The sequence below is a fragment of the Physeter macrocephalus genome, chromosome 1, assembly GCF_002837175.3.
Source record: "Physeter macrocephalus isolate SW-GA chromosome 1, ASM283717v5, whole genome shotgun sequence".
Lineage (NCBI taxonomy): Eukaryota > Metazoa > Chordata > Mammalia > Artiodactyla > Physeteridae > Physeter > Physeter macrocephalus.
In genome coordinates, this window is record NC_041214.2 from 104,436,668 (window position 1) to 104,464,088 (window position 27,421).

At 39.8% G+C, this 27,421-nt stretch overlaps 1 protein-coding gene across 1 annotated transcript in view; it reads left to right on the forward strand.

Annotated features, from left to right (window-relative positions):
- MORC1 (MORC family CW-type zinc finger 1) overlaps nucleotides 1–27,421 on the forward strand; it is a 314,151-nt gene that overhangs the window by 102,045 nt on the left and 184,685 nt on the right. The window contains exons 4-11 of the mRNA XM_055085704.1: nucleotides 470–527; nucleotides 6,419–6,472; nucleotides 10,823–10,857; nucleotides 16,842–16,910; nucleotides 20,048–20,138; nucleotides 20,796–20,904; nucleotides 24,628–24,787; nucleotides 26,578–26,683. Of these exons, the coding sequence (XP_054941679.1) occupies nucleotides 517–527; nucleotides 6,419–6,472; nucleotides 10,823–10,857; nucleotides 16,842–16,910; nucleotides 20,048–20,138; nucleotides 20,796–20,904; nucleotides 24,628–24,787; nucleotides 26,578–26,683 (635 nt within the window). The 5' untranslated portion in view covers nucleotides 470–516. The remainder of the gene's footprint in view (nucleotides 1–469; nucleotides 528–6,418; nucleotides 6,473–10,822; nucleotides 10,858–16,841; nucleotides 16,911–20,047; nucleotides 20,139–20,795; nucleotides 20,905–24,627; nucleotides 24,788–26,577; nucleotides 26,684–27,421) is intronic.

Genomic DNA, 27,421 nt, shown 5'->3' on the forward strand with positions numbered 1-27,421 from the left:
ACTAAGTCAGATGGCTACCTTTGCTGCAGGGGAGTCTAGAAAAGCAAGTCTTCAGCTTTGATAGTAGAAAGAGGAAAGTTGGGAAAATGGCTAGTGGGTTAGCCAACCCAGAGTGAATACCATATTTTCTAACTCATTTAATACCATCACTATTCTTTGAGCAAGTTTTGGGCCTCATATTTTCCACCATCTCCAGGGATGCTTATCACAGTGCTAAATATTTGGGAATATAAAGATGGTCAATTATATGGGTAACAGAATTTCTATAATGAAAACCCCACCATTGTCTAACCTGGAGTAGATTAGAAGAGATGAAAACACACTGACTAGGTTCACACAAAAGCAAGAAAATGAGCAATAATGGTGTGAGGTGCTTTCAGAGACATTTCATTATTATCGATTGAGGGTTATTGGCCTCTTTCAACATTATCACCTTAATAGCATTTGTTTTCTGTGTTTATTATCTTAGGACGACATCACTTCTTATAGTTCTTAGGAGATGGCACACCACTGTGCATGGTTGGAAGGTACAAGTGTCTGTTTTTTATGTTTATAAACTTTGATTTGAGTTTAAACATGTTTGTGTAGAGTAATGAAATGTTGGTTCATACAAAGTTAGTTAAGCGAAAGGGGGAAAGTGGAGTTTGAAAAATTTGAGCCGCCATTTGTGACTAGTACATGAATGTTGCAAAGCTGAAATGTTTGGTTAGGAAGAGCTGAAGAGTCTCGTATCCCAAATTGACTGTTCTTAACATCAGGATCAACCATAAGATGAGCAGATGATGTTCTCATTTTAAATTTCTCCTCCCTGTTATTCCCCTAGTATTTTTTTATCATGAAATAATGTTAAAATGAATACTGAGGCAGGGCTGAGGGGGGTGGCTGAGACAGGCAGTCCCAAAAGTAAAGACAGGCTGAGACAGGCAATCCCAAAGAGGAAACGAATTGCCTTTATGACAGCAGAGTGGCAAAGCAGAGTTGAAATGGGGAAAAAGGCTTTTGGTGGATTGTGCACAATGATCTCAGGGCTCTTTTTCAGCACCATCTAATAGATCCCCCCTGCGTGCCTGTCATCCAGGCCAACCAGAAATGTCTAGTGCTTTGGGACTGCCCACTTACTGTAGGAGGGCTCTGCTCAGATTATTAGACGGAGTGCTTCTGTGATAATCACACCCTTCCCTGTGGTAGAAATTAGGTATTACAGCCCATTACAAATTATAGGCTAGTGGCTCTGGTGCCCTCCCAAAAGTAAATTTCTTTGAGATAGCAGCTGGAAATTGGGGGTAATAAAATAAATCTAGAAGAGGCTCGTCAAGCTTTTCTTACCCATAAAATGAAAATAAAATATCATACTTTCATTGAAGTTCTATGAAAGGAAAAATTGGAAAGATAGCTCATGTTGCTTAGTAAAGAGCATTTTGCTATCAAAACACCATCATAGCCACTGTTAAAACAAAAATGCAATCAGGAAAATTACTTGAAATGTTTGTGTTTACTACCGGTTTTCAAATTAGAGCACCATGTGCGCTTGGGTTGCCATTCAAATTCTCTCTTCCTCTATTGAGTCTTACAAATGTAGTAACAGATAAACTTCTTTCTTTGGAAGTAGAATGAGTACCCCAAAACTGACATTGTTTTTCTTTTTTTGTGAGCCTCATTGCTTGTGTAATGCCTGGAAATCACAAACACATCTAAGTCCAACTTCTTTATTCCATAGGTGCTTGTTTCTGATTTAAAAACTCTCATATAAAACATCTGCTGAGTACTATTGAACTACCTTATTTGCAAGTCATAGTGCCTTAGAATGAATGAGTTTGAACACTTAGAGGTCAGCTCGGTCTACTAATGTGTCATCCCAGCCAGCACTTTGCATAACACATCCTTGACAAATCTTGTTTCAGCTCAGGTTTTGGTGACTCAGTGCTTTGTATCCCCTTTTGGACAGCTGGCATACACAGCCCTTCCTTATACTTATCCCCAATCCCCCTCTTTCCACCTTCCACTTGCCCAATTCTGTCTTTTGGAACAATACAGAATGTCTATTCTTTGAGTCGTGCCAGCACATCAAACAATTGAATGGCAGCTGACAGGTGAAAAAGGTTCTCACGGAACACAAGCCTCCACATTCTGTTCTGATTGCCTTTAGTTCTTCCTTCTTTTCTCTCTCTGGCTGACTGCTTTTCTTCTTTCTTTCCTTCAACTGGAGAAAACACAACCCAAGGGACACTGGTAAGTGCTGGGGTGAGAACACAAAGGGCCTTGACCTCTGCTGTGTAACAACCGCAAAAGGGAAACTATCTATTTTCCTTCCCTACCGTCCTCAGCTCCTTTACCTACCTCGCCACCCAGATTCTTCCCATTCTGTGTGTTTATGTGTGTATGTGTGTGTGCGATCATTTCTGATCGAATTCTAGCCCCAGCCCTGGGCTCCATTTTCCAGTTGGGGAATGATAGAAAAGAGTGTTTAGTAAGGTTACGTAAACCTCAATTCGGGAAGAGGAGCCTAGCCCAGACACCTTATCACCAGGTGGATCCAAGATCAGGACGGGACTTAACTTGCCAGGCCCTCGGGCCCACAGAGCAGGATGAGCTTCGCGCTCCGGCCACCAGGGGGAGCGCGTGCTCGCCGAGCCAGGTGTCCGCGCAAGGGCGTGGGCGTGGGCGTGGGCGTGGAGATCGGCGAAAGGCTGCTGGGCCCGGCTTCTGGGTCTGCGAGGGCTGCGCGGGTCGCGTTCCAGGCCATGGGAGACAAGTATGCCGCTCTGCGGCGGGCCCAGCTGCATCTGGACTTCATCCACGCCAACTCGTGAGTGCCCCGGTGTAGCCGGAACGGGGGAGCCTGTCCACACAACGGAGACGTTTGTCCATCTCCTCATTCTACCATCCTGGCCTATCTCTAGTGATTTCTCTCCCTAACACACTGACATTTTAAAGATTAAAGTTGCCCTCCAAAGAGTAATTTGTATTTATCGATTCCAGCCGCTGTTGCATCCTGAGTCTTTCTGAAAATGTAACCTCTATGAGGATAGGAATCTCACATTTTAGTTATTACTAGGGCACTGTTTCTTCTCTGTCAGGCCAGTATACCCCGTTTGGCTACTCTTTAGGTGTTATATCGAATATTCAGATTGCAAAGGCAGATGACAGAGGTTTTCTTGTCCATCTGTTATTTCCAACACAGCAAAGCATAGCAGTGAGTGCTGTGTAATTCACAGTGGTATGTTGATTTTTTGGAACCTTTTAGTAATTTATATTTACTGAAAGTACCGATTGATAGAAAGGATGCAGCAGATTTGAAACTACAGAAATGGAAATGTAAAGAAGCCTGGCCTTGCTGCTTGGGAAAAACAGTGTAATTTTTACAGACAACAGAATAAAACAAACAGGCAATATTCAGCAGATATTTAGTTTTATCTTGTTATCATGGAGAATGATTTCAAGCTGGAAAGGATGAAACAAGTAGTTAAAAGTTAACTGAGGTAGAAGACAAATGAAGAAATAGCAATTTTGAGCGAGTTGAAAAATTATAAGCTGAGTGCTGGAAAGACTGTGAATTTTATCTTAGAAAAGTTCCTCAGCCTCAGTTTTGCATAGTTTCTGTAGCAATTGCTCCCCAGCCTCCCCGCCTCAAACTACCCCATTATCAGTTGGTGATCTGGTAACTTAATAACAAAAGTGACAGCAGCGTGAAGCCACAGCAACAAAATCAGATACAAATCTGCGTAGTCTCAGCTCCCAGAGATAAAATTCTTATCTGAGACTGGACTCAGTAAAAGCAGGAGTGATTTTTTATTCCTCCTTTGCTTCACCCCCACATCCAATCCATCATCAAGTCCTCTGCATGCCATCTCTGTGTCTCAAATTCATCCATTTCTCCCCATCTGTACTGCCGTCTCCCCTCTGGATTTCTCATAGCCTCTAGGTTCTCTGCTTCCCCTTCTTGCTTCCCTATGATCCATTTTCCTAAAAGCTGCCAGAGTGAGCTTTTAAAAACTTAAACCAGGTGTGTCACTCTTCTTTTTTTTTTCTTTTTAATATTATTTATTTATTTATTATTTATTTTTGGCTGCGTTGGGTCTTCGTTGCTGCGCGCGGGCTTTCTCTAGTTGCGGTGAGCTGGGGCTACTCTTCGTTGTGGTGTGCAGGCTTCTCATTGAGGTAGCTTCTCTTGTTGCGGAGCATGGGCTCTAGGCGCACGGGCTTCCGTAGTTGTGGCATGTGGGCTCAGTAGTTGTGGCTCGTGGACTCTAGAGCGCAGGCTCAGTTGTTGTGGCTCACGGGCCTAGTTGCTCCATGGCATGTGGGATCTTCCCGGACCAGGGCTCGAACCCGTGTCCCCTGCGTTGGCAGGCGGATTCTTAACCACTGAGTCACCAGGGAAGCCCCAAGGTGTTTCAGTTTTTTTAAAACATGACAGTGGTTTCCAGTTGCATGGGGACCAAGTATGAGCTCCTAACCATGGAGTAGGAAGCACTGCACGACCTGGCCATCCCATATCTCGATGTGATCTCCCCGTTTTACCATAGCCAGAGCAGACTGGCCTGCTTGGCTCTTTTCTGCTTGAAGGTCTTTGCACCTCCTGCTCTTGCTGGAGCATTTACACTCCAGTTCTGCAAGGGACTGAGCTCTCATCTTTCAGGGTTCAGCTCATGTCTTCTGTGAAGAAAGGCTCTCCCTTCCTCACCAGTTACTCTTCCCCATCCCTCTTTCTTAGTAGCATTTAATCATAATCTGTGTTATCATCTTTATATGTTTGTTTACTTGTGTATTTTTTTTTTTTTTTTTTTGGGCCATGGCTCACGGGCCCAGCCGCTCCGCGTCACGTGGGATCCTCCCAGACCGGGGCGCGAACCCGGTTACCCTGCATCGGCAGGCGGACGCGCAACCACTGCGCCACCAGGGAAGCCCTACTTGTGTATTTTTCATATCCCCCACTAACTTGAGCCCACAAAGTATAAAGAACATGTCTGCCCACATTGGCACATAGCAGGCAGTCAGTAAAAATCTCGAGTGAAATAGTACAGAAGCTTATATGGCATTTTTGGCGGGGGGATCAGAATGATTGCAGTTACTTTCCTGAAGGATTGTTTAGAAAGGCTTGTGGTTTGATGTGCTGCTTTTGTAAAGCATGTCACCAACACTTTTCTTTTGCTCTGTTTTAGATTTTTAAGTACTAACTTTCTTTTGAGTGAAGGACACCTTTTTGCAATAATGGCATTTAGTAGGTTTATGCTTTTTTTCACGAACAGTGAATATTTGTTAAAAGGCAACTATTTTATAAGAGCAGCCTAGCTCAGAAATCAGAGACCTCTGATGTCTGCCATTAAAGGAGTTAGTTCTACTGTAGGGTATAATTAAGAGTCAAATGAATGGTGTACTAAGCAATTAGGATAGTGGTTCACAAACTTGTCTCTTCATTAGAAGCATAGTAGGTTTATTCTGATGACAAATTTGAAAGCTGACTGGAGTCAAGAGACCCCTCATCAGCATTTGTTTATAGTTTAAAATTCCAAAAATAGATATATGTATGTATTTTTTTTTAAATAAATTTTTAGCTAGCATATCATCCTGTGGCCTGAGGTATTTGGAGTCACTGAGACATTGAGATTATCCTTCCTCCTGTACAAATGAGCAGATGTTTTTTGATAAATGGGTCTCTCTTGCTTCTGCTACCTGTTTACTAAATATAAAAAGAAAATTGCCTACTGAATCTTACCTTAATGCTGCAATAAGGTTGCTGATTGAAATATCCACAACAACAAATGAAAAGCAAGTGTGGGACCCTGAAGGTGGCTTGATATCACCCCATAGGAACATTCAGCCTTCAAAGTATAAATAAGGATGGCTATCTAGTGTGTTCTATTGCCCAGGACCTGGCAAGAGGGATACAGGGGAGAGTGACCACTGGTAATCTGTGAGATTACTTAAGGATCAGGGTTGTCCAAGGTGAAAAGATTCCACAGAAAAGTGTAGGTTAGTGGTGCAAACAGGGTCCCCTGCCAGTGCCTGTGTCTGCAGATGGAGTCTTAAGGTCTTTCAGTGAGCCTGGAATTTGATCAAGGTTTTTCAGAAGTAATTTGGCCTTAAATAATACAACTTTAGTGAAACAGTCTCTAAAAAAACTTGAGTAAATGCTTATAAAGCAATTTTAAAATGTCAAAATTTGCTTTAAGTACAGTCAGGTCCTTGAAGTCTTTGTTTTATTAGGAGTAGACAGGATATTTTGGCAATAGTGTTCTTAGCCCTGGCTTTGTCATGTACTTCAGAATCTTGACCATGCTGAGAAAGTAGTTTCTAGAATAACTCCGTAATTGATTATCTGCCTAGAACTGGAGAACATTGTTTGAACGTGTCTTGAACCTTTTACATTGATTACAGAGTTGGTTTAACTTTGGTTTTCCCTCTATTTCTTCATCAGCACCACTCACAGTTTCCTTTTTGGAGCACTGGCTGAATTGCTGGACAATGCAAGGTAAGGCTTATGTGTAAACAAAGGTTATTCAAAGGGACAAAGGAATTTTATGACATTAATAAAGTCTAGTCATATTAAGAGATGAAAATACTTTGTCATTTCCCCACTTGGAATGCTTTGTGACTTGATTTCCTGTAAAATCAAGGTATTATAGGAAAAAGAACAGATGGAAGGAGGAATTATTCATCTTTATTCAGTTTGTATTTATGATCATATTTGAAGTTCAGGTAAATTGGACATCTGTTTTTTCTTTTTACATCTTTATTGGAGTATAATTGCTTTACAATGGTGTGTTAGTTTCTGCTTTATAACAAAGTGAATCAGTTACACATATACATATGTTCCCATAGAGCACCGAGCTGATCTCCCTGTGCTATGCGGCTACTTCCCACTAGCTATCTATTTTACGTTTGGTAGTGTATATATGTCCATGCCACTCTCTCACTTTGTCACAGCTTACCCTTCGACTAACTTCACACTGTATGACAGACTCTAGGTCCATCCATCTCACTACAAATAACTCAATTTCATTTCTTTTTATGGCTGAGTAATATTCCATTGTATATATGTGCCACATCTTTATCCATTCATCTGGACATCTGTTTTTGTGTTTATAACCATGTAATAGCAGATATCCATTTGGATTTTTTGAGTTATGTATCAATGTATACTGTGTATTGAGAATTTAGATTTGGGTTTGGGCATTTTCTGAAGTCTGCATCAAAGTGAATTGCATAGTTAAGGAGAAAAGAGCTAAGTGTTGTTGATCCCCTGCTGTGTATCAGATCCTGTTCTAAGCTCTTCATGTACAGGTGTTAACTCATTATTCTTGACAACAACACTTTGCCCTGGGAATCATTATTTGAATTCCCCAGATGTAGAAATTGATGCACAGAGAGGTTAGATGACCTATTCAAGGAGATACAGTTAATATTTGGCAGAGGTAGAATTCAAATTCAGGCTGTCTGGCTACAGAACTCCCTTGCCCCATTTTACTGTCTCTGACAAAGGTATTGATGTTTAAGGAAATCTCTTTAACAATTTAAGACCTGCTCAATAGTGTGTTTGTGAAGGAGTCAGTTTTTCAGCTCACTGAGTATGGCATTTGATTGTTTTATATTTGTATTTGCCTGTAACAGAAGATTTTGTCACCTTTTCTGCAGAAAGCAAAGTCCACCCAGGGAGTAGTATGCGGTTGTTAGATAAGGGATCTCAGTGGGGAGATCTAAATTCCCTGCCACTGATTGATGACTGTATTACAACGTTTTGCATTTTCCCCTCGTTTCTGGCCTTTGAAGGGAGGTGACTGAGTGTGACCACAGGGTGTAGTCATTTAACCAGCCGTCTAGAACTTCCTGCACAACCATGTTCAATGCTAAGTCAAAAGTCCCTAGCTCCTCTTTATATGAAACTCTGCAGGACTAATGGAATCACAGTCATCACAAAAAGGGAGGGAAGAGGAGAAAAAGAAATTTGCTTGGTCAGAAGAGCTGTGAATGCAACTTAAGTGGAGCTAACAGAGATGGGGCTACTACACATGAATGTTCATGGTTAGTACCTGCAGGAATTCATGGTTTCTACTGTTTGCTTCTGCTCAAGGCTTTGAAGCAAGGCTCCTCCTGTATCCATTAGTCCTCTGTCCTACTCAGTGTCCATTTCCAGCAACTTGACATCTGTAACTGTGAAAGAACACATTTGTCTCTTTTGCCTACTGTCTTTTCTCCTATAAAGTTGTTTCACTCATTCATTTCAACAAAGGAGGGCAAGTAAAATCAGAATGTAGAAGAAATAGAACAGTGGGAACGGTTTATGGAGGAGAGAGGGTGATTAGCAAAGAAAGATTGACTGCAGACTCAGGGGAGTGAGGGAAATGTGATCAATCAAGCAATTCTTCAAGCAGCATTTGTAAACTGGCAGCCCCCAAACAAGTCCAGCCTGTCTCATGTTTATTTGACTCATACTGAAAGTTTGCACAATATTTATAAAGAATAAAAAAGAAAAGAAGGTATTGTTTGTAAAGTTTGAGAAACATGAGGTGCCACATAAAAGAATCTGGATCGCATGCTTTTTTTTGTTTTTTTAAAGATTAGACGTACCAACTTTGAGGCTGCCTTCCTCAATGGGATCAGGTGTGTAGCAGGTGCACTCTTGGGACCAGCCTGTGTGTTCAGCTTTGCCATTCCCAGTGTTCCCCATGGCCAGCCTGAACTCTTCGGCTCCTCTGTCTTCAGGGGACACTGAAGTTTGTCACCACTTCTTAGATGCTAGTAATTGACAGCAAATGAAGCTATTTAACAGACTTACGCAAGGTGCTCAGTTGGTCTTACAGAGGTCTTCATAAAGTCCCTGCGTTACTCTAAGACATTATTTTATATCATTGTATTCAAGATTTTGATGATTTCCTGTAGTTGTCAAAATTAGAACTGGAAGGTATTAAAAGAATGTTGTGGAAAGAGGAGGAAAAAATGTGAAGGGTTAGGAAGGAATTGTTAGGGGACTCTTCCTGATACAACAGATGTTCAGAGAAAAAGTACCTGGGCTCAAGTACAAAGCTTATTATGAAATGTCTTAATATGCTGTAAAGGTGAATGACTGTTCTTTGTCTCATCCCATGGAATTTTTCTATGAAGAAACTGTTTCTATGAAAAATACCTTTCAGTACAGTGGCGTTTATTGAGCCAATTATTATATACATGGTACTTTGTATAACATATAATTATACAATGGAGATGATGATACCTATGTGTCGTGGGTCTGTGGTTAAGGATTAGAAGGGAAGGTTTAAGATTTATTTGTCACATGGATAATGCCCAAGAAATGACAGTGGTAACCCCAGAATTTCTGTAGAGGAGGCACTTAGAAGCAGCAGTTGGCTAGAGGAAGGAGCTAAGGGGCCAACTTTGTAGAACAAGTACATTGTACCTACTCCAATTTATCTGGGGTAGTTTTGGGTCGGGACTGATGGAAATTTTGGGAGACACTCAGATTTTCCCATCAGAGTCCCACTGGTTGTTATTATTCTGAGCTTCCTTCTAGACTCTTCCTTCCCTTAACATACCCACTTCCTCGTCAGCTAAGCCCTCATTGTCTTTCTCCTTTCTCTCACAGCCTTCATGTGGAAACCAGGATCTTCTGGCTCTTTCTCCTTTCCATTTAAAGTTTCTACTTTAAAAAGTAATTTAAGAAAATACATAAATAATATCTGTGAATTGTAGAAAACTAAGAAAATAGAAAAAAAGAAAAGGCACCAGTAACCTCATCATTTGTGGGTGGGGGGTGTCCAGCACACTTCTCTGTGCAAGACCAAATATTAAATATTTTCACCTTTGTAGGCCATGTGTTCTCTGTTGAAACTACCCAACTCTACTATTGTAGTGTGAAGGCAGACTATAGGCAATAGGTAAATGACAATATGTAAATAAACGGTCATGGTTGTGTTCCAGTAACTTTATTCACAAAAACAGTTGATGGGCCCATAGACCATAGATTGTCAACCTCTGACCTAGAGAAAACCACTGTTAACATTTGATTTCTTTCCTTACAGATATGCACATGAATATCATATATGTTCTTTAAAAATGTGATTATATGGTACACAGTACTTAGTAATTTTCTTTCTCTTTTTGTACTAAAATATATCATGAAGAGACTAGGGGTAGGACGGGAATAAAACACAGACCTACTAGAGCATGGACTTGAGGATGTGGGGAGAGGGAAGGGTAAGCTGTGACGAAGTGAGAGAGTGACATGGACATATATACACTACCAAATGTAAAATAGATAGCTAGTGGGAAGCAGCCACATGGCACAGGGAGATCAGCTCGATGGTTTGTGACCACCTAGAGGGGTGGGATGGGGGGGGGAAGGAGGGAGACGCAAGAGGGAAGAGATATGGGGACATATGTATATGTATAACTGATTCACTTTGTTGTAAAGCAGAAACTAACACACCATTGTAAAGCAATTATATTCCAATAAAGATGTTAAAAAATAAAAAATAAAATATATCATGAAAGTCTTCATATGACTTCTGGATTATTCTCCAACCATTTTTTTTTTAATGTTCATATCCATTTTCTTGAGCTTCTTGTGTAACTACCACTAAATTCCATCTCTTCTAAATTTCTGAGTTTCAGGCTTTGTGACATTCTCAAATTACGAATGATCATAGGTCTTAGTCTACAAATGCAGGGTGAAACATTTTAGTTAAGTGTTTTTAAAGCAATTTAAGCAGATTTCTCCATTGTTTGCTATCTGACAGTAGATCATATGTCACATGAGCAATTCAGATTATTGTAATTTTTAAAAATACAATTTCATACTGAAACAATATTTTTATATTGTTTTCAGAGATGCAGGGGCTGCAAGACTTGATGTGTTTTCAGGTGAGCAGATTTGCTTTCTTTTTTTTCTCTAATGGAAAAGCCTGTAGTTATTTTGATTTTCTTTTATTTCATGAAAATCAAACCACATTCTGTAGATTTTTAATGTAATGTAAGTGCTTTGTGAGTTCAGTGACCCCGTGGGGAGCCAGGTTGTGGTGAACGAGTGAACAATTTCACTCGTTAGAGGACTCATTTACAAAATTAGATCTTCCAGGGTTTTGTGAAAGCATCAGAGTGATTTGGAGCAGTCAGTTAGTCTGCCACGAGAAAACAGTTTTATTTTAAAATGCATATTAACTTAATGGTTATTCATAATTAAGTATACATCATTCCCAATATATTACAGTTTTAAAGTGTGTAAGTGAATGTGCAGTATGAATGTTTGAAGGCTGTGAAATTCAAACCAAGCATGTTTTCTTTACTGACTTCATTTCCAGTCACCAAGTATTTATTGCACTTATTAGTTCATTTCACTGAATATGATGCAGAGGATGTTAGGTTTTGTGATCCAGTTCTGTAGTTAACACTACCTGGAGAAACACCTATGGTGTTAAAACGGATCCCCAACCCAGATTCTGTCAGCTCTCCTGTAAATATTGGCTGTTGGTCACAGGCCAGAGAATGTGGTCCATGATATAAAGTCTTATCATTATTTAAAAAGCAACTCAGTTCAATGCAGTTTTCTAAGTGTTTTAAGATTTTGTGCTAGGTGGGTGCTTCTGGTTCACGAGGAAGAGAGAAATGGACATCTTGAGAGATTTGAAGAAACATAATAAATGACGCTCTTCTTCCCTTTCTACTCCCCGGTTCTGAGAAGTTTGAGAAATCAAATAAGAGAGTCAGTCTTCATTGCTGATAAATGCTAGGTTGGAGTGTGGAGCTTAGTGTGGGAGAGCATCAGGCACTCGCCCACCTAGTGGAGTCACGCTCTCTGCAGGCAGCTCGCTCTCAGAGGGAACAGGAGAGATCTGAACAGAACCTTCTTAAGTTACTTTTCCCTAAATTACCAGTCAGATCAGTGAGCTCACTGCTTCAGGGAAAAAATGGTCAAGGTACAGAGAAGGGCCCCTTTACTACTGCTGATTGAACTCCATTCTGCATAGAAGGAAATGCCAGTAGTGGAAAAAAGGTGGACTTTCCATATATATCCAATTATATAAGAGTAAATGAGAATAAGCATCTCTTGCCTAGGAGAGACTCAAAGCATGGTGGGAACACAGAGAAGGAACACCCCATATTAAAGAGCCAGGGCTTGAAATATGGATGTGATTTTTGTCAGGTAGTGTAGGAAGAAAAGAATATTCCTGTCTGAGGAATTATTGTGAAAAAAAGAATGGAAGTAGACTAGTTCAGAGGCTCATTCATTTATTCAATAACATTCAGTTGCTGGGGATAGAGCAATGAGTAAAGTGTTTGCTTAAGCCTGTGCTCTCATGGAACATGCATTCTAATGAGGAAAGATAGACAATAAAGAAGTGAACAAATAAATAATATACCAGGTCACGATAAGTGCTAAAAAGAAAAAAAACTAAACAAAACATAGTGGGATAAGAGAACAGAGAGTAATGGGAAAGATGTACTATTTTTCATGTGGTGCTCATGGAAAGTTGCTCTAAATAGGTGATATACCAGCAAAGACCTAATGACATGAGGCAGTGAGCCATGTATATATTTGGAGAAAAAGCATCCAGGAGACGATGGGGCTTGGTTGACTAGAGCTAAGTGTTAGAGCCAAATGGATGAGCACCTTGAATACCATACTAAGATTTTTTGTTTGTTTGCTTTTCTGTAGCCAGTGGACCATTAAAGAGTTTTGAGCAATGTCAGTTGGCAAATTATTCAATAGAAATGTGCTCTTTTCTTTTTAAAGAAAGATATTCTAGCAAGAGCATACAGGATGGTTTGTAGATGGTCTGTAGAAGTGTGAAAGAAGGATAGCAGGGAAGTGGGGCTATGGATGATCTACACAAGGTTTTATGAGGATTTGAACGAAGGCAGTGATCCTAGCAGTGGAGGAAGGAGAAAAGATTCGAGCTGAATTTCATTCAGAGCACACGTATTATTGAAGGGTCGAAGGGTTGAGAAGAATTATCTGGAATCACAGAAAGTACAACAAATGTGATCAGAATTCACACATTATGTTCTTTTGGGTTTGTGCAAGACATCAGGACATGGCAGTATTCACCCCACTTTCTTTAGCACTTGGCATTGTCACAAAAAATAAAAAAGAATCTTTGCAATTTGATTTGAAAGGGGCACTTCTTTATTTAGGTAATATGTGTTATTGCAGCAAACCACAATATGGCTATCAACTTTTTATTGCAGCAAACCACAATATGGCTATCAACCTAGAAAACTGATTTTTCTTCAAAAAATAGAAAAAACTAGGGCCAGGACTTATGCACCAATAGATAGAATTGGTATGGGGGTACATAATTAATCTAAGCATTGGACTAGTTTTTAAATTATTTACTGAAGTGTGTGAATTACTCTCCATTCTTAAGTTTTCTTCAAGTAACTTGAGGGCTATAAAATTCAAACTGAATATGTTTAGCCATGGTTGTTTTATCTTTCTGTGTGTATTATTCTAGTAAGCATGGATATGCGTTCAGTACATTTTTATAGTGCTTACCAAGTGGCAGGCACTGGGCTAAGTGCTGAGTACACACAGTGCCTGCTTTTAAGGAATTGGCATCCTAGTAAAGGGATCTGTGGAAAATATTGTGTGCAGCTTCACTTTTATGGGTAGAAGGCCATTGAGCTTTCATCATATCTCTGAGGCAACTGAGTTCCAAAAAGTGGAAGAACCAATAGTCTGAAAGAGAAATAGATGCATGAACAGGTATTTGAATATACTTTGAAAAGTGGGAAACACAGATTAGAAAGAAAACATTCATTATGGGCACCTGATGATGTGGAAGGATTAGGAAGCCTTCCTACAAGAAATCATGTATGAACTAGAGACCTAAAGGGAAAATAGGCCTTAACTTGGAGAATCAAGGATGGAAAGGATGAAGGAGAAGAATGTATAGTCGCTTGAATCTGGAGAGAACATAGGACACCCTGATGGTGTTGCAGAAATGTTTGAGATGTTCAAGTTTAGTCCCAGGTGATTATTTGTGTGGAAGTGGAAGAGTGCAGTATGGGCAGGGGAGGGGATGACAAGAGATGAGCTTGGAGGGGTTCTTCAGAGAAACAGAACCAATAGTAGATAAATAGATATCTCTCCCTGCCCCTTCCTCTCTCTCTCTCTCTCTCTCTCTCTCTCTCTCTCTCTCTCTCTTTCTCTCTCTCTCTCTTTCTCTCTGTCAATCTCTCTCATTCTATCTATGGATATACATATAGTAGAGAGAGAGGAAGAGGAAGAGGGGGATTATTTTAAGGAGCTGGCTCCCATGATTGTGCGGGCTGGCAGGTGTGGAATCTGTAGGGCAGCTGGCAGGTTGGAAACCCAGGTCAGAGTTGATGTTGCAGTCTTGAGTTCTAAATCTTCAGGCAGGCCAGCAGCCTGGAAACTCAAGCAGGGTTTCTGTGTTGCAGTCCTGAGGCAGAAAATTGCTGTTTCTTTGGGAAACCTCAGTCTTTGCCTTTATGGCCTGCAACTGATTGGATGAGGCTGACCCACATTATAGAGGGTATCTGCTTTACTTACAGTTAGCTGATTGTAAATGTTAATTGTATCCACAAGGACTTTCATAGCAACATCGAGTTGACCAAACAATTGGACACCATAGCTTAGCCACGTTGACACATAAAATTAACCACCACAGAGAGGTTGGAGGGCCAGGTGATGAAAGGCAAGCTAGATTTTTTACCTAGTTGGGTTGCATCCTGTGGGCAGTGGCAAGGGTTATAAGCAGGAGAGTAGTGAACTGCACCACTGGCTGCAGACTCTCGGCGTGCTCTGATTTGTGGGAGCAAGAAGCGGGGGAGCTGCTACTGGAATCCAGAAGAGAGGTGATGGTTTCCTGAACTAAGGCAGTGTCATGGGGAGGGAGAAAGTGGTCAGATTTGAGAGATGTGAGGAGGTGGAATGGAGAAGACATGTCTACATGGGGCGAGGAGGTGGAGAACTTGATCTTGAGGCTTTGACTTGGGCAGCTGAAGCCTAATGGCAGAGAGATGCCATTTATTGAGCAGGACACACCGGAAGGAGGAGGCAGTCTGCTTGGGGAGAAGGTGCTGTGGTTTGTTTCGGACATGCATGCTTAATGGTTAGTAGAAATCGATCTGAAATACATAGTTTTAAGGAATTGAAACAAACAAGGCCAAGCCTCTGAGTGGGTACTTGGGGAATATTAAATTTTGAGGCTGTGATTGTCTGCAGGCCTTCATGGGAATTTATAGAAAAATTAAGCCTCTATTAAGACTCTTGGGAATTTTGAGCCTTTCCCACCTATTCACCGAAGAAATGCCCTGCTTTCTTATGTGAGAACTATATACCAAGAGCTGCAAAATCAACTGTTGCAACTTCACAGGCTGAGGCTTGTGTTAGGTGGTTTCCCAGTTCTGATAAACCTTAGGATAATAGGGAGGAGTTTTTATTCCTAAACTGCATCCAAGACCAGTTAATTTAGAACACATCCCGGTGATTCAAATATGCAGCCAAGGTTGAGAACTATTGCATTGTGCAAAGAACTCAACAAGAGTTGAACAGTGGAGAAGTGTCAGCCTTAGGGGACAGCTGAACAGAGCAAATACCTAAAGCGGGGAGGAATATTCTGACACAGAAGTTGAGGTAAGCAGACCAGAGGACCAGGTAGGGAGAAGAACTGGGGCAATGAGATGGTAGGGAAGATACAAAGGGTTAGTAAACAGGAGGTGAATTAGAGAGAGGAGGGGGGATTACAAATGGACATGTGAGCATAAAATTATGAACCCAGAAAACTTGGATATGATTTTTAGATATATATTTATAGATTATTTTGAACATTTAAAAAATGTAGATTACAGGTGACCATTGAACCCAGAGTTGACTTAACTGATGTGCTAGAAATGACTCTGTAAGGATGGAGTTAGTAAATCCATGGCTGCCTGGGGATGGGGTCGGGGGTGACAGGGCATGGGCTGGGCAGAAGGCAGAGACTACAAGGGGCAGGAGGAAACACCTGGGGTGATGGTCATGTTCACTATCCTGATTGTGGTGATGGTTCCACAGGTATTTACATATGTCAAAATGTGTCACATTGTACACTTTAAACGTGTAGCTTTTTTGTGTGTAAGCTATTTCTCAATAAAGTTGTTATGTTACCAAAAAAAGAGAGAGGTGTGCTAGAATTCACATATCCAAATGTTGAAATTACTTCTAGAGCCAGATTACAAACTGTGCATTAAAATTACTCTCATTATTTTTAGTTACACCTTCACAATTTTTTAAACAAGAGATTATATTATGTAAGTTAATGATATCTCTTAATCATCAAAATTGACTCCAAATAACTTAGCTATTTTCAAAAATCAAATGCATTTTCAAGAGGCAAATATTTGCTGCCACTAAGAAGCATGCACGAATGGCTCTTATGGGAATTAGTTACTTGGAAGAGAGCCTGATGAATTTAATAAGAATGACCTGGATTGACTTTAGAATTAGTGCTTTGGTGGAAGGGCATCAGGATTGGTCAATTTGATAGAGGGATCCTGGGGCCACATCACTGGCTACCTTTATTCCCCCTCCCAGGGAGAAAATACCTGAAGTTTAAAGGACCCGTCAGATTCCAGAACAGGGCATGTCATGCTGTATACATAATTTATTAATATGTACATGTTTTATGTTAATTTAAAGCCTTTTTGTTGCATGATTGTTTTCCCCCTGCAGTTTCTCATGAAACTGTAGCCAAGATGCCTTTCTGAGCTTTATCCTCGTGCCATAACTCAGTCACTCAGTGGCTGCATTTGAGGAAGACAAATAATTATGTGAGCAGCATGACTCTCTGATGAACAAATTAAGCCCACTATTTATTAGTAATAACTGCTTTCTCTTACAGTGGATAATGAAGAACTGCAGGGTGGATTCATGTTGTGCTTCCTGGATGATGGATGTGGTATGAGCCCTGGTAAGTTAATTATCTAGATTCCTACCTGGCTGTTAGAACAAACAGCCTGAAAACCTATAAAATAAATAAAAATAAATTGAGCTATATATATAAAAATAGGTATGGAGCTATTAGGAAAAATAAACCCCAGACTTAACATATTGTTGAGCTTTTTAGGTTTAAATATTCCAGCTGACAGAGTAAATTCATTGTAACCATCTAAAGCAAGACCAAAAGTGAATGTAAATCAATATTGCCAGAAAAATGACAGGCACAAGGCACAGATTTCTTGTAAGGAACAGCATCTGGGAATGAAAGGAAAACAAACACAGACTGTGAGATTGTCTTTAGCACACCCTTCAGGTACTGCTTGCAAGAGACCCGAGGCAGTTTCTAGTGTCTTTAGGCTATTTTAAATTTTTTGTTTAACCTTGAGGTAGAGGTCACCTCTCCTTGTTTTTAGCAGTTTGTGTTTTTTCCCTGCACATTCAAAGGTTTAGTTGCTTCTTGAATGTTCTCATCATAGTGAAAACATCTACAATGCATTGCATGATTATCTTCGTATCTTCAACGCTAGCAAAAGGCAGCACAGAGTAGGTACATAATATTGTTTGCTGTGGAATTGAGATGTTATTCCTTCAGATAAAGGATTTGCATGAATTGGGATTCCTTATCCCTGAATTCTTATAACACTTGTGTATGTCCCTCAAGCTAGGCTTTTTGACCACCAGATTTAACAAACAGTGAGGGCGTTCAAATAATATGGTAGTGTTCTGGTCAGTTCCACACCAGAGGAAAGAATGATCATCGGTGCTGATAGAAGCTAAGAATAAAAAATAAAGCAATTATCTTCTTTTGAGTCTCCAAAGACCCCCTTGGTCTGAATGGTAAAAGACTATGTGTGACATATTCTAAAGCAATTCCTTAAAAAAAGAAGCAACTCCTTTATATGGGTCCACAAACAAAATAATCAAAACACAGGCAAGTGACAAATATTCAGATCTTCAGAAGAAATTCACTTCAGTTGACATATACAGTTGTATTTTAAAAAGGCCCAGTAGTGTTGAGAGCAATTCTTTATTAATGTTGGAACTCAGGTGATAAGTTGGAAGAGTTTTTCTGATGACTGAAAATAGAATCCGTCTGTTGTCCAAGCTGAGCTCGATCAGTCTTGACCCTTAGAAGATGACTGCGGTGATTTCCAAACTCTTTTCACTTGCAGTCTTGCCCCATTATAGTGCATTCCCCACACAGCAATCCTGAGTGCATTTTTTTCTTTTAATAGATCATATTGATACCCCTGCTTAAAACCCTTAGTGGTTTTCCATTACTTTAGGATAAAATTCATATTCCTCAGCAACACTTTCAATTTCTTGCATTATTTGGCCTCTGTCCACCTCTTTGACCTTTTCTCGTACCTTGCACTTCCTTGCTTATAGCACTCCAGCCACACCTGGCTGGCCCTTCATCATTTAAATCTCATCTCAGATGACACCTTATGAAGGAGGCCTTCCCTGAGCATTCTATCTGCAGGCTACATTCTTGTTAATTCCCTGTAACATTACCCTGGTTTTATTTCCTTTACTTAGTGCTCTCCGAAAGGATCTTGTTTGTCTACTTCTTTCTCCTACCATGACATAAAGTTATTGAGGACAGGGGTCATGCCTGTCCTATTCAGTTTTCTGTCCCTGTGCTCAGAACTCTGGCCACCATACGTGGGAGTCTGTATGGTGTGTGATAAAAACCATGGGATTTGGTCTTCTGCAACTCTGGGTGATAGTTCTGTGGTTACCATTTATCAGTGTGACCTTGGGAAAGTTACATAAACTCCTAAAACTTAAATTTCCTCATCTGTAATGTGTAGATAATAATAATAATAGTATCTTCCTTGTAGGCTTGTTATAAATATTAAGTAGTTGGTGCAAATAAAGTATATGATATAGGGGACATACTAAATAATAAGCAGTAGCTAATATTATCATTATGTATACCCTCGTCTAATAGCCAACCCTTAATAAGAACATGTGATAAAATGTCCAGTTAGCTTCAGACAAGCAGAGTGTCTTTACACACCTCATGCCACGTGCCACTGAACTATAGCATGTCTGCCCCCAGACTGACACAGGGTCCTCAGGGCAATTCTGGAGCATGTATTCAGGTAGCCCAATTGGGAGACCCATTTCTATCTTTTCCTATTTCCCTGGGAGCATTCCTGTTTCTTGGAGGTATGTATATTCTGCAGTTCAGAGGATTCTTCTCTAGAATTCCAGAATGCCCTGGAGAGATCAGGAGAATAACTCTCAAAGTCTGAAATAAGTAGCCCTTCCCAGTTAGTAGCAGACCAAAAGCTATTCTGCCCTCCTCAGTCTCACATGGGACTGGATAAGTACCAAAAGCATAGAAAATTACTAGTGGTACAAATAATTATAGCACCTTTAATTTATTAGCATTTATTAAATGGCATGTATTGTCTTTAAGGTTAACACATCATCTCATTTAATTCATTTCGATTATCTTCATCAACAAATATGTGATATAAGTGTTAGTAGTTCCCTTTTAGGGACAAGAAAAATTTTTTTTAATTAATTTTTGGCTGTGTTGGCTCTTCATTGCTGAGCATGGGCTTTCTCTAGTTGTGGCAAGTGGGGGCTACCCTTCCTTGTGGTGCATGGGCTTCTCATTGCGGTGGCTTCTCTTGTTGCAGAGCATGGGCTCTAGGCACGTGGGCTTCAGTAGTTGTGGCATGTGGGCTCAGTGGTTGTGGCTCGCGGGCTCTAGAGCACAGGCTTAGTAGTTGTTGCACACGGGCTTAGTTGCTCCGTGGCATGTGGGATCTTCCCGGACCAGGGCTTGAACCCATGTCCCTTGCATTGGTGGGCAGATTCTTAACCACTGCACTACCAGGGAAACCCAGGGACAAGGAAATTAAGGCTCTGCTTCCCCAGGGTCACGTGGCTAGGTCTGTCTGACCTCCTTCAATGTATTGCCGTTATGATCCTGGTCAGAGATTATGGGGCCTGACAAGGATCCTTGTCTTTGGGCTGACCCAAGAAGTATGGATTTGTCCTAATATATGTGTGACATCCTGACAACTGGACCTCTGACTGGTGTGAATGACTCATAAGTCCTAACCACTTACATGTCTTTGTCAATTATAGAGGAAGCTTCAGATATCATTTACTTTGGAACATCCAAGAAACGGTTATCAACTTTGAAGTTTATTGGGCAATATGGCAATGGTCTTAAAAGGTGAGAATTGTTTTCCTTAATGCATATATTATTGATTTTGATTATTGGGAATAATATTTGGTTAAAGGAAATCTTAGAAACAAATATAAACTTGAGAGTCCTATCTTGTTTTAGAATTTCCACTACCCATAACTGACTTGAACCTTTACAATGTTTTAAAATTTAATTAAAATTAAAATTTAAAATTTAATTCTTAAATAGATGATGAATCTTTTTTTCAGAGATGGCTGAAGTAGCACCCCTGTAGCTTAAAGCTTCATCACATCTCTATGTCCTATTGTTTCTCAAAGCGTATCTTAGTGTAAGTGTTATATGTGTCCACAGCTTATGTTACTGGTCTGCCTCAAAGAAAAGTGAGGACATGAGACTGTGATCACCTGTGTAGCACCTGCCAGGGACAAATGATTGTTCTTTGCTGGAGCCATGGACAGTACCTTATCTCAAGCCAGAATGTGGGCCTGGATTAGTTCAAATTCTGCTCTGCTTTGAGGAAAAAAAAAAAAATCATACTTATACACTCTTGGTGATGAGTCAGCAAAACAGTGGAGTTATTTCTATGAAAAGAACAACCTGGTACAGTACACGATATCATGCTTGCCTGTTTCTTCTTTCTAGTGTTTGAGATGTAAACTGTTATGTTCTTGATTTTTAATATAGTGGATCCATGAGGATTGGAAAAGACTTTATTCTTTTCACAAAGAAGGAAGAAACGATGACCTGTGTGTTTTTTTCTCAGACATTTTGTGAAAGAGAAGGTCTAAGTGAGGTAAGGGTTGAGAATTTTCCTTCGGTTCCCATGGTAATGGAATTGTTTTCATTTACCGTTTCAGGAGGTAAAGTCTACCATGGGTTCTTTCTGATTGTGCTTTAGAAATTTAAGAGTATATTTGGGAAATGGAGAGAGGGTAGCTGGCCATTCTGGGGTCATTGGAGGCCTGTCCTATTGATCCTTCCTTGAGTAGGTTTGTAACTCCTAGACAGTTTTCAGTACTTTATTTTTATTATCCATGTACACAAATTTTCCAGAATAAGAGGCTCCCTTTGGCACAATGAGCTTTTTGGAAGAAGCTTGCAAAACATTTCCATCACTTGTCTGTAAATTAGAGTATCATTTTTAAAATAAATAGAATATTGGATTCAAAAGACTTGGAAAACAACATCTAAAGAAACTGAATGCCAAACAGACTTAAAACTGTAACTCTGTTGACCATAATTTCAATTCCATTTGCTGACCCAGAGACATTTTATTAATTTGCAGTGTCTGAGTTTAGTATTATGAACATCAGTTATAATTCAATATAGCAAATACATGTTGAGGAACTGCTGTCTGCCTAGCACTGGGTAGACTCTGTGGAAGGTAGAAAACAAGCGGGACCACCTGACCATCAGTATTTTCAGTCTTATCACCAAATAAGGCAGACACGTATGAACTGGATAAATAAAAAAAACAGGGGTGTTTAAAAAGCATGCTGTTCAATGAGTATGTGTTCCTGCTGTTACTCAATTGTCAAAAGCAGTGATATGGATGGAGGGATGAGAGCCTTGAGTGGCCAACGAGGGTTTTATGGGGAGAGGACAACGTGTAACTGGAAAGGTTGGTATATGGTGAGAAATAGCACGTGGCAAGTTTGGAGGGACAGTGTGGAAATGGGGGACTGTCCAGCAGGAGCCCAGCATGCCCGCTGGCAGCAGTGGAGTGGGGCTGGTTAACAGGAATAGTCTGGAAGCAATAGGGAGTAGCTGAGTGGGATTCTGACATGAGGAAAAGCAATACTTTAAGCATTTATATTGTACTTTTTGTATGTGAAGGGCATGGGAAATTGGGCCAAAGCTGAGGTTATAGTTTTCCTAAAATGGGCCATTTCCTTTTATATTTTTTAAACTAAGCCTGCAGCCCCTTTCCATTTCCACTTCTACAGAGGCAATCTCTTTCAACAGTATTAGCTGATTCTTTTGCTGTTTTTCTGTAAATCTCTATATAACATGCTTGTATTGCTACTTCTTGATTTGATTTAGGCATTATCTATTCTATTAACCTCCCACTATAAAAGAGGAGGATTTATCTGTTTTCTTTTTCTTTGCTCCCATCACACATACATACCCTCCCAATTCTCCACCCTCGTTATGGCTCAGTTGTAATTTTGGTTGTGCCAATATTCACTGTTTACATTAGAGACTATATAGGCACTACATACAATTATACCATGTCATAAACTATTATTTTTCTCTCTCCTGCAAAACTTTAAATTAATAATTACTAATTGCCTGCTTAGTGTTCTGTATGCTTATTGCTATCACTGAATATTGAAGAATTGAAGAACTCTACCTGGAATCATCTTGAAGAACTCTACTCTGGAATCGTCTTATGTGCTGCCCCTCACATTCCTGCTTTCCATGGCTGGTATTCAGCTGCTATCCTGGGATATGCCCCTGCCATCATTCTGGCAATTCTCTTTACTTCTCTTCTGTGTCAGGTCTTTCCTAGTGTGCTCTCTCTTCTTGGTGTAACATATCCTCCATTAGCTTTCTCAGCAAGAGTGCATGAGGGGTAAAATATTTTGAGACTTCACGTACATTAAAATGTTTTTATCCCACCCAAACACTTAATGATAGTTTGGCTTGATGTTTTTTCTTGGAATTAGTCTTCTTTCAGGATTTTGAAGACATTGCTCCATGATCTTATAATTTCTAGTGTTGAGAAGTCTGAAGCCATTTAAATTCCTGAGTTTTCTAGGTGACCCATTCTCCTCACCTCCCCCTCTATTTTGGGGAGGACTTTCCCCCCTCTGTTCTGATTTGAGTGTTTTGGGTGGGTCTATTTGTACCCATCATGCTGGGTGCTTGTTGAACATTTTCAGTCTGGAAACTCATGTCCTTTAATTCTGGGATATTTTCCTGTAATATTTCATGATTTTCTTCCATCCATATTATCTTTTCTCTCCTTTTACAACATCTGTTCTTAGCTTTTGGATGTCTAGAGACAGTTCTTTAGTTTTCTTACCCTTTCTCTCCTGTTTTCTGTCCTTTATATTTTTGTTTTGTTTTCTGGGAGATTTTCTTACATTTCTCTTCCAACCCTTAAAAAGAAAATTTTTTCTGTAATCATATTCTTTACTTCTAAGGAGTCTTTTTAGTCTCTCAATATTCCTTTTTTTTTTTTTTTTTGTGGTATGCGGGCCTCCCTCTGCTGTGGCCTCTCCCGTTGCGGAGCACAGGCTCCGGACGCGCAGGCCCAGCGGCCATGGCTCACGGGCCCAGCCACTCCGCGGCATGTGGGATCCTCCCAGACCGGGGCACGAACCCGGTTCCCCTGCATCGGCAGGCGGACGCGCAACCACTGCGCCACCAGGGAAGCCCCTCAATATTCCTTTTTAAAGATATGTAGTTCTTGTTTCATGGATATAGTATTTCTTCTTAGAACTCTGAAGATATTAACTATGATTGATTTTTTTCCCCTTGAAATTTTCATCTTCCTCTTATGGTTTTTGTTACCACTGAGTTGCTTTGTTTGTGCTTGTTTATTTGGTCTCTGTCTGTCACATTAGAGGCTTTTCTTAGATGAGTGTTAATCCTGAATACTTTAAAGATTAGTTCAATAAAGTGCCAATTGAAAGCTCTGAGAGTGTGGGTGGGGCTTGACAGCTATGCAGGTCACAATAATGGGATCTAACTGGGATGTTTTATTGGAAAATCCTCAATATAATTTGCCTTATGTCTTTCCTTCTGGGCTGCTCAGATATCTCAAAGAAGACACCTACAGGCTTCTGCCTGAAGGTCCAGCTGACAGCTTCCTGGGAGCCAAATGAGAGAAGAGATCTGGGGTTCTCAGCATCCAATATGTATACTTTTATTTAATCCCTCTAATCTAAATAAGGTCCCCTGCCAACTGTGCCTGATATATCCTCTAATCCAGACATGCTTTGTTCCACTCTTTCCAGTTAATAAACATCAGTCCCTGTGGAGGTGGGGGAGGAGCTATTGCCAGGTGGGGATCTGGATGCTACTTCTAGCTCTCTTCTCCTTTTACCCTACCTCCAGAGTTAATTCATGCCATCAATCTCTGAGCCTTTTAGCGGACCCTGAAATGTAAATCAGGCTAGTGCTTCTCCTGCCTGGCACGGGCTTTGGATTGGTTACTTGGATATGCTGTCATACTTCTTGGTTGTGCTGTCATGCTTGGATATGCTTTTCAACTTCTAAAATGCTGATACTGTTGTCCCCTCTGCCATTCTACCCATAATTCCATAGGGGGTTGAGGTAGATTCCATGTGTTCCCACATTCTACAGTGGAACATTTTAGAATAAAACTCCAAGTATACATATTTGTCATGTGTCTCTTCCATATAAAGCTAGAATACCTGGGAAAAATAAACATTTAACTTAGTGTTTTATAATTTGGCTGGATGGTAAATGAACTGAATTAGGATCAGACAAAAGAATGATGGGTTTTGTGTATTTCATAGTAAATTAATGTGTGTTTTTTTAATAGGTTGTGGTTCCAATACCTTCATGGTTAACAAGAACCAGAGAATCTGTCACAGATGATCCTCAGAAATTCTCAACGGAATTGTCTATAATTTATAAGTATTCTCCATTTAAAACCAAAGCGGAATTGATGCAGCAGTTTGATGTGATCTATGGGAAATGTGGTAAGATCATCACAACACTGAAATTTTGATGTGAAAGTATTTGTTTTCAGTGTCTTATGAAAGACTATAAATATGATTCCGTATTTTCTTCTATTTACAATATCACATGGAGTCTAATATGGGGCAGTTATTCATTTTATTTCTATAAGTTTTGTTTCAGGAGAATCCAAACGGGAATAATTCTTAAGTCCCTGACATTGGGAGAAAGGTTTGTACTTGTGTGAGCTTGGTGAAACTGGATAAGAAGAGGATGATACAGGCTATTACCGCAGGGAATCACAGTCTCTGCACCAGATGCTTTACTGCAGCATCCAAGTTTAGATGATGCCAGGGTTTATAAGAGAGTTAGCAATTTATAAAATAACAAATCCAGGTTTCTGTGCCAGTCTTTCTCCAGACTTCTACCACTTTTCACATCTGAAAGCAAAAAGATTTCCTACTCTAGAGAAAACTATTTGCATTCTGCTTTTTGTAATGTTTATATGCAAGATTCTGTTATGTTTATATTAAAATTATGTTTTATGTAATGCTTATAGCAAAATTCTGAGAATTTTTTTTGTGACTTGGCCTGTGTTACCTTCAAAATTTCTTCTCTAATCTGTGGCATTTTGTTTAAAAGTGATGTTTTATGTCATCCTTTTCCCTTTCTCACAGTGGAAAAATAGTGGCAATTAAATAAATAGTCATTTCATTAACATATGCGGCATACTTTATGGACAGTTAATGTAATCTCTTAGTTGCCTTCTAATTGTGAAATACTCATATAAATGAAAGATGTACTGTTTCCTGAATACTTTTCTAAATGCTTTATAAAAATTAACTCATTTAATCCTCTAAACAACTCAGTGTTTTAGGTACCTCATGAGCTCCATCATATAGATGAGAAAACTTAGATTCAGAGAGGTTAGGAAACTTACCTGAGGTCATTGTGCTAGTAAATGGTTGATCCAGGATGTAGACCTAAGTATTTAGGCTCCCAAGACCAAGTCCAAATTTTTAGTCACTCTGCTGTTCTCCCTTCTGTTTTAGTATTACCAAAAAAAGTGTAATTGGTTGTTCTTAAAATTTCTCTGACAATGGTGTTTGTCTTTATATTACAATCAACTTCATAAAGAATTTGGATTTTTTTGTTTACTGTGCTTTAGAGCAGGGGTCAGCAAACTCTAGTGCCTTCAGGTCATATCGGCCCCATAGCTGTTTTTGTTAATAAATTTTTATTGGAAATAGCCACATCATTCGTGTATTCCCTATGGCAGCTTTCATGCTACAACTGTGGAGTTGAGTTGTGAGTAGATGTGAGAGGCCTGCAAAGCCTGAAGTATTTATTATCTTCCCCTTTACAGAAAATGCTTACCAACGCCTGTTTCAGGGTTAAAAGCAGTACTTCATATTTATACAAATGTTGAAAATTCATCTTTGTTCTTATGTGCATTGATTTCAGTTCTGCCAGTGAGAGCTTTGCCTATAATACAAATTTGGTTCAGGCTTCTAACAGTTCTTGTAATGCAAATTATGAAAAGAGTTCCAAAGTTTAAGAATCCACATTGAAAGGCATAATGAATTGAATAGTAAAAAGAAGCGCTGTACTGTAGAAACTCAACACTGTTTGGCAGAGAGTGGAATTTGCTATAAGACGTATATCTTGGAACTTATCCAAGCATATTATTTACTGAAGTACAAAAAGAAATTTGGTCTATAGCAGGCTTAATTCCATAGGTGAGATAATAGCACCATGACTAACACATAGTATAGTTAAATATTGACGAGTCAAATGTCTATTTTTCCACTAGGTACTTTGCTGGTTATTTATAACTTGAAGCTTCTGCTTAGTGGAGAACCTGAGTTGGATGTTAAAACTGACAAGGAAGATATACTGGTGGCTGGAGCTCTTGAGGAGTGAGTAATATGAGTGTTTGTCAGAACAGGTGTCAACAATGGCAGTGAGCTGGAGTTAGGAGCTCTACATCCTCATTCCAGGTCGGGGGCCACCAGGCCTTGACTCTAGAACAATTAATTTTACCCCAGTTACAGATGAAGTAAGTTAGGCTAGACAACTGATTCCCAAACCTGGCTGAACCTCTGAGTGACGTAGGTAGCTTCTTGAGAAGTATAGGATCCTATCTCATACCAAATGTACTGAGTCAGAATCTTGAGATATCAAGCCTAGGAATCAATATTTTTCATATGTTCCACAGGTGATTCAGAGGAATATGACTGAATGACAATTCAAAATGGCCCTATGAACTATATACTTGCAGTTTATAAATAAATAAATGGACATTCATTTTTCTTGGCTATTGGGGACCCATAGGAAACAGAATTGAGAAAACAGTAGGGGGCATGGGTGAAAAAGTGTGGAGAAATATGAAATAGTAATTAACCCTGGATTTCTCTAAAGTAACTTTGAATTTAAAACTTACTAGCTTGAGCCTATAGTCTCTTAGTGTCAGCATGCTAGAGCTAGACGGGATTTATTTTTTTAACATCTTTATTGGAGTATAATTGCTTTACAGTGTTGTGTTAGTTTCTGCTGTGTAACAAAGTGAATCAGCTGTATGTATACATACATCCCCATATCCCCTCCCTCTTGCGTCTCCCTCCCTATCCCACCCCTCTAGGTGGTCACAAAACACC